At 35.3% G+C, this 7,384-nt stretch overlaps 1 protein-coding gene across 1 annotated transcript; it reads left to right on the forward strand.

Moving 5' to 3' along the window:
* Positions 1-3,437: 3,437 nt before the first annotated feature.
* Positions 3,438-6,709, forward strand: LOC144568387 (diiron containing four-helix bundle family ferritin protein, putative (Protein of unknown function DUF455)). Its single transcript, XM_078318729.1, has 7 exons — positions 3,438-3,895; positions 4,255-4,496; positions 4,596-4,692; positions 5,217-5,400; positions 5,486-5,567; positions 6,267-6,312; positions 6,438-6,709. The coding sequence occupies exons 1-7, from the start codon at positions 3,482-3,484 to the stop codon at positions 6,489-6,491; spliced, it is 1,119 nt and encodes a 372-aa protein (XP_078174855.1). The 5' UTR covers positions 3,438-3,481; the 3' UTR covers positions 6,492-6,709.
* Positions 6,710-7,384: the final 675 nt, after the last annotated feature.

Here is a 7,384-nt window from a genome sequence, read left to right on the forward strand (position 1 = left end):
AGCTTATTGGGATCTTGGAAGGGGATAAAATATTGTATAAATGATGTCCAGCCGTCTAGGTAAGAAATTGGCTTGGGAAAGCAAAACCTGACAAAGGATCTGGTTTTCTGTTTCCTTATCTGTGTGACCATCCTAAAGCAGCATAAAAATATAACTTTTTTTTGTTGTTCCGGTTTTTCAAATAACGACAGATATTATATGGAAAATAAATTAATGTTTTTTTTTTCAGTTGCAACTGTACTGCTAAAGTTTTTTTTTTTTTTTGAGAATTTAACAATAAAATTCTTAAGAGGGAATTTCATATATATATCAATCAAGAATTAAGAAATTACGTATTTCTCACTTCAAATTTTGTAATTACATATTTACCATTTTAAATTATAATAACTTACATATATCCAATATAATTTTAATATATATTAAATATATCCAAAATTCAACTTAATTATGTTTAATGTTTAAAAACTGTAATTAACTAAGAATATACTTAGTATCCTCTCTCTCTTTAATCATTGGCAAAGCTGCCATGATAATTGTATTAGAAAAATAAAGAATGTTCAATTACAACCACTTGAAAATTATAAAAGTAAAACAAACAATTAAAAAGGAACATTTCCTATTGCTGTGTCTCAACAAAAATGTGCTTTTTTTTTCTACATTGGTATGCATAGCATGCAAGATACTAGTGTAGTTTCTCAAAATTAAGATTAAGGAACTTACTTGATTCTTGGTGATTTTACTCTGATCACCTATCTAGATCTTTTTTCCTCCTTGTATACTATCTCTATAAACCGACATATGAGAATGGCGTTGGAAAAATGAAAAACACAAACAATATTTGATGCTAAAGAAGGGAAAGAGAAGTAATTAATTATATTTTATATGATATTAGATATAATTAATCTTAATTTTTGATTAATTGGAGAAATATGTGAATTATAATCATTTAGGATGGTAAATATGTAATTACATAAATTGGAGGGGTTATACATAATTTTTTAGTATGGGAGTGGTGTATGTGATATTCCCCCAATTCTTAATTATATATTGATAACCATCCGAGATTTTTTTATTAAGTTTTCAACATATGACTTTTTATACATTAAGTAGTTATAATTATAGTGGTTAAATTAAAATAATAGTTATAGGAAACATAACGATTTTATCGGTTCATTCTTTTAATTATTTATAGTAAATATGATCATAATATCGAGTTTTTTAGACTAATTAATGATAACTACAAGTATTTTATGGCAGCTACATAAATAAAATATTTCTACTCAAATATTTTTAATAGTTATTATTAACAGAATTTTTAAAAATTACATAAATTATCACTTTGAAAATTAAAAAAATAATTATATTAACTGCAATATTTGAACTCCTTGCTTGGAGTACATTTCTAACATCGAAGGATTTGAATTCTAAAATATTTATAGAAAACTTTGCGAATATAATTAAGTAAATTAGAAAAATAGCGCATTATGTTGTTACAGCATGTGTAATTCTGCTTTGTCACAGAAATGCATTTATCAACATGGCATCACCTCCACACTTTTTCTCTTTAGAAGAATTTTCGATTTTTAAATCGGCCAATAGCCCACTAGTTGGGAACTTGGAAAAACGTGGTGATGTACAAATCACAAATGAACAATTATTTTTTTTTATTGGAAGCCCTTACGCGATCACAATTTTTTTTTTTTTTTTGAGATTCTGATAGTTGCTATAAGATTACAGAAATAAATAAAACAAAAATGGACTAGGCGATCACAAATTCACGGAAATAAATCTGTTACGATCCTAAATGGGATTGTAGGGTCTTACGATTCTAAATCTAACCTTTTATTTGTTTTGAGATTTGTGCATTAAAAACAACTTCTATGAAGATTCGTACAACTCAAAAATAAAATGTTAGATTTAGAATCGTAGGATCCTACAATCCCACAGGATTGTAGCAGATTTAGTTCCCAAATTCACAATTGCACAATTGCACAATTGCACGGAGCTGATATGCATCGATGCATTATAAATAAGGTTTTAAATAGCAATTATCGTATCATAACAGAAAAGCTAAAAAAAAAAACTATTGCAAATAGCGTAGATGCGTAGTTATAACGAAAGCTATCCTACATGGTTGCGAAGTATTGGGGTTGTAAAAAGGCGCACCACTTGAGGTTGCGAAGCCCCGGAGACGTAGGTCTTTGTTTTGCCGAACTTCGTTAACATCCCGCGTGCCAATTTTCTTTAAACTCATCTATTTACTTTCAATTGCAATTTAATTTCATTTTTTGTTCAATTAGAGGTGCACTAAGTGTAACAAAGTGGTATCAGAGCAAGTTACTTGAATTAAAACACACTTAATTGGAGTTAGATCAACTTGACGAATGACACCCTATAGATCTGTAAAGGAACCCCTAATTTTTGGTACTACCACCAAAAATTTAATGTATCTGAAGAAAACCATGATTAACTACTTGAATATCCTTGAGGTATGGAATGTGGTTGAAAAGTGTTACACACCAACATTTACTACTATTACTACCGATAGTACAACCGATATTAAAGTTGAGACTCCCGATTCCAAACAAATCAAGAAAGAAAATGATCTTACAACCAATGCCATATTTAACTTGGTTAGTGAATCGATAGCCTCACTCTTTGGTAGTGCCTCGAGTGCAACAGAAATGTGGGATGTTCTTGTAAACCGGTATGAGGGAAATACTCAAATTAAACGGACCAAAATAACCGGTTTAAAAACCAAATTTGAAACCTTTAAGGTTGAAGATGGTGAAAGCATAGAGGATATGTATATTAGACTTATGCATATCCAAAATGAATTTACCGAATTGGGAGAACCGCTTTCTAACAATAAACTTGTAGGAAAGCTATTGAGAGTGATGCTCATGAGGGATAGATGGTCCGGATTGGTGAGTGCTCTTGAAGCAATCCGAGGCACACATGACTCATTCACACCGGATGACCTCTACGCACACTTCCGGAGCTTTGAAGAGAAACTACGACAATCCGGAGAGCTAAAACAAAATTCAAAGTCAAAGACCGTAGCCTTCCCGGCACAAACAAAGAATAGTGAGCTAACTCAACTTTTAATGGAGTTAATAGAAAAGTGAGCTAATTCATATAAGACAGACAAAGAATAGTAGATTAGTGCTATTCTTGCTCCATCCAAACATCGAATAACTCCAAAAAATAGTGCTATTCTTGCTCCAATCAAACACACCCTTAGGTAACATAATATTTGTGTTTAGATCCAGGCCAATCCGGCCAGAGCCCAGAGGTGGAATGCACAGGATCCTTTAATATTAGTGCGGATTCTGATCGGACGGTTCAGATCTAAAAGGAAATATTCTGTTACCTTAGGTGATGAATATTTGAAGCGGGTTCCCGTCGTCAGGTAAACACGACTCAGCCTAACCCTCTTTCCCATCGAAGTAAAAACCAACAACACTCACAAGTCACGGTCATGTTCGCGGTACGCTGTGCCTCAGCCAGGCCAGTGCACCCGCTTCGGCACACCCTCCCTTCCCGCCTCACGTCCCTTTCCTTCTGCACCTCATCAAGCCCTTGCTCTTCCCCACCGCCTTCATCCCCTCGCCCCTGGAGCGGTCTCGACACCTGGCGCCGGGCCCCACCCAGCGACCTCCGCAAGTGGGGACCCAGCGGGCCCATCCCTCAAGATTTCCCTGTACAAGAAGTCGAAGCGATTGAATCAGCTTCTTCCTTGGCTGAACTCGGTGCAGTGGTGCTCTCTACCGCCAACCCTCTCGCCAAGTCGCAGCTTTCTCATCTCGCCTTCTCTAAGTGGCGTCGGCTAAAGCTTCCTGTAGGGCATGCGACTGCGCCCGACCAGCCTGCGAGGCCTGATAAGCCTGTGCTGGTATTCTCTTCAGCTTTGCTTGGACTTTGCTCTTGGCAAATTAATTGTGATTATATCTGTGGATAATCTAATTACTGATATATTATAAGCAACTAGAATAGTCGGCATTGGGAGCACTATCCCTTGTGTTGGTTTGATTTTGATAAATGTGAAGGATTTACTTATTCCAGTATTATTCCTGTACTATTCCTTGTGTTGGTTTACTGTCATAATAGAATACTTTTGTCTGGCTTTCTTTGTTTAATTAGCGTTTATTTGTTTTATGTCATGCATATTTCCTGTTATGATGGTTTTTATTTCTCTTGTTTGTCTAGTGGTGGTCTTTTATCAAATGTTGATAGTTGTGTGAAAATTTACAGGTACCAACAAAAGAGGTCCCTTCTCCTAAGAACTCGGGTTTGCCTCTGAATGCCTACATGCTTCACAATTTAGCACATGTTGAGCTGAATGCAATTGATCTTGCATGGGACACGGTGGTGCGATTTTCCCCGTTGCATGATGTCCTTGGTGATGGGTTTTTTGATGACTTTGCTCATGTGGCCGATGATGAAAGCCGTCATTTTGGATGGTGCTCCCAGAGGCTCATTGAACTTGGATTCAAGTAAGTATTAAACTTTTGAGTACTTTGTTGATGTAGAGGAAGTCATTCAAAATGTAAAGCTGTTATGAATTTCTGGTATCACTTGTATGTTGTAAACAGGTATGGGGACATGCCGGCTCACAACTTACTGTGGAGGGAATGTGCTAAAACTGCTGGGGATGTTTCTGCGCGCCTGGCTGCAATTCCTCTAGTTCAGGTTTTCTTCTTGTTTATATTTCTAATTTAGATTAATGAAATTGATAATATATAGTATATGTCCGTAAGAATGAAAATTTCACAAATACCCTAAAAAGAAAAATATTTCGTAAAGCCCTTTTATTCATAGTTTTCTTTAAATGATTACCACTTTCTTGGTAATATTGATATAAATAATGAAGGATGAGTAACGTGGTCATCTTTTAAGCTAACCGAGCTAAAAATACATAAGACATTTATTGTTTTGAAGGGTATGCATGATATTTCTATGCACTTAAGGGTACTCGAGATAGATCCCCTGTGCAGGTTAAATGTGATATTTGACAGTTATTAAGGTTATACCCAAATTTACACTTAGATATAAATATATAGACATCATAATTCGGAAACATCTTATATGTAGTTTGAACTAGGAAGTGCTGTCTTTAGTATCTTTTGAGTGAGTAGGAGGACATCAGTTATTTGAATGAGTACTTTGATGCCATGTTGATTGGTTGATTAATGATAATCAGAACCATAAATTAGGAGGCAAGAGGTCTTGATGCAGGGCCCAGACTAGTACAGAAGCTTGTTGGTTGTGCGGATCACAGATCTTCACAAATTGTTGCAAAGATAGCTGAGGAAGAGGTTGCTCATGTAGCAGTTGGCGTGTACTGGTTTGCAAATGTCTGTCAAAATTTAGGACGTACTTCTTGTTCGACTTTCAAAGGTAAAGAAATGTTACTGTTATTCCTTTTCTGTTTGCTTTTGATTTAATATTTTTTTTCCTTTCTAATTTCATTTTATTTTGTTAGACTTGCTGGAGGAGTATGGAGTTGAACTAAAGGGCCCGTTCAACTATTCAGCTCGAGATGAGGCCGGTATACCACGTCACTGGTAAGTAAGCTACATAAGTAGCACTATTAAGAGTTCATAATAAATGCCCAAAGAAATCATATTAAATATGGTGGTATAATAATAAGATTTCCCTTTTATTTGGAATATATTTGTGTATTTCCTCTATGCTGTCACTAGTTGCTTAGTTAGGAGAGGACACTGCTTGTTTCTTGAAAGCCTTTCTCTTTTCTGAAAGCTAAAAATATGCCCATATGGAAAGGTGTGTCCCTCACCGTAAAGAACAAAAAAAAATGAGGAAAGTGTATTTTAGTCATTTCTCCTACCAAAAGGTAATTGTGTTTGTTTTTTTTGTTTGAAAAAATTGATACTTTTATCACTGGTTTCAAATGAGGTCAACCCCAATTACAGTACCTCGTTTTATTACAGAAACATAATTAAACAACCAACAACAAAAAAAAAAAACCAACCCCCCTAATGGTCAATGCAAGGGTTCCAGAGAAAATAAAATATAAACTCCAACTCCATTGACTTAACAGCTAAAAAATTACAGCCAGTTCGGCCTGTAAGGCACATGAGAGGGAGCAGTATCAGTCTCAGTTGTAATAAAAGAAATGATCATGACCATAGATCAAATGCTAATCATGTTCTGTGTACTGTAAAATACTTTTGGGGCATTATCACCCCATCTTTTGTAGTCACTGCGATTTGGTTGCTGAAAACTGCTTAAATCTTAACCAGGTATGACAACACAATCAGTCAGGATGCAACAAATGACCTTTCCAAGGTGGATCCCTCAACTTTCCTGATTTCTATTATTAAATCCTAGTTGTTCAAACCAAACAGATATTGAAATACCAATAATCAATGTGCTTCCAATCAGCTAACATGGCCTAAACACTGGTTTACCAGGTTCATGACAGGCTGGCTTGCATTGTTGCAATGGAAAAAGAAAATTCTGCGTAGTCACAACAAATCAAGTTTCTACTCAAGAACCTTGTTTTTTGAAGTTCCTTCCACATATTGATTGGTTTACTAGGAGGAGAAACACACAAGTAACTCAGTCTGTTAATAATTTCCGGGTGCAAACACTTCTCTACAAATTTTCTTAATCAAATTAGTTCTTACATGTCTTGTGAAATATCATCTTCCAATTATTGTTTTGTTCAAATGTTTTTGCATTGGAATCCTATCCCATTGTGGAAATAAATCTGCTGGGATCCAAAGGAATTTCAGGGACCCTGTTATTGCAAATCCAACCTTTCATTTGTTTTGAGATTTGTGCATAAAAAACAACTTCTATTGAGATTCATGTATTCCAAAAAATGAAAGGTTGGATTGTAATAACAGGACCCTGCAATTCCTTTGGATCGCAGCAGATTTATTTCCATTCCATTGTACCCATAAAATAGAAGAGTCCAGAATACATGTTGGCCTTCTCTTATAGATCAGACAGTTTAGGAACGGTACGGACTACCTGATCCAAATGGATGGTATAGATCTATCTGGGGAGTCTCCAACTATATCTGTAAATTCTGAGAGATGCTCAGCATGTAGAATTGGGTTTTGGAGGTTGTTTTATAAAAAGACTGAGTAAAAAATAATGAGTTTGGATGGTTTGTCCGTGGTCCTTGCTGCCTTGATAAATAAAATGACAAATAACTGGATCCTCAATTTTGTCTCAAGTTCAATCTTGGCCCAATAATTGTTCAAACAAGAAATTTCTAAGGCACTGGTTCTAGATGTTGAAGAAATGGATGTCATTACAAAGTATGCATTGCCTTTTGGAAAAGCTAGGCAATAATTTAACAAATGACTGTGATATCTCATCTGTCATAAAAAAACAGCATTACTAACTA

Source organism: Carex rostrata, chromosome 17 (assembly GCF_964058835.1).
Source record: "Carex rostrata chromosome 17, lpCarRost1.2, whole genome shotgun sequence".
Lineage (NCBI taxonomy): Eukaryota > Viridiplantae > Streptophyta > Magnoliopsida > Poales > Cyperaceae > Carex > Carex rostrata.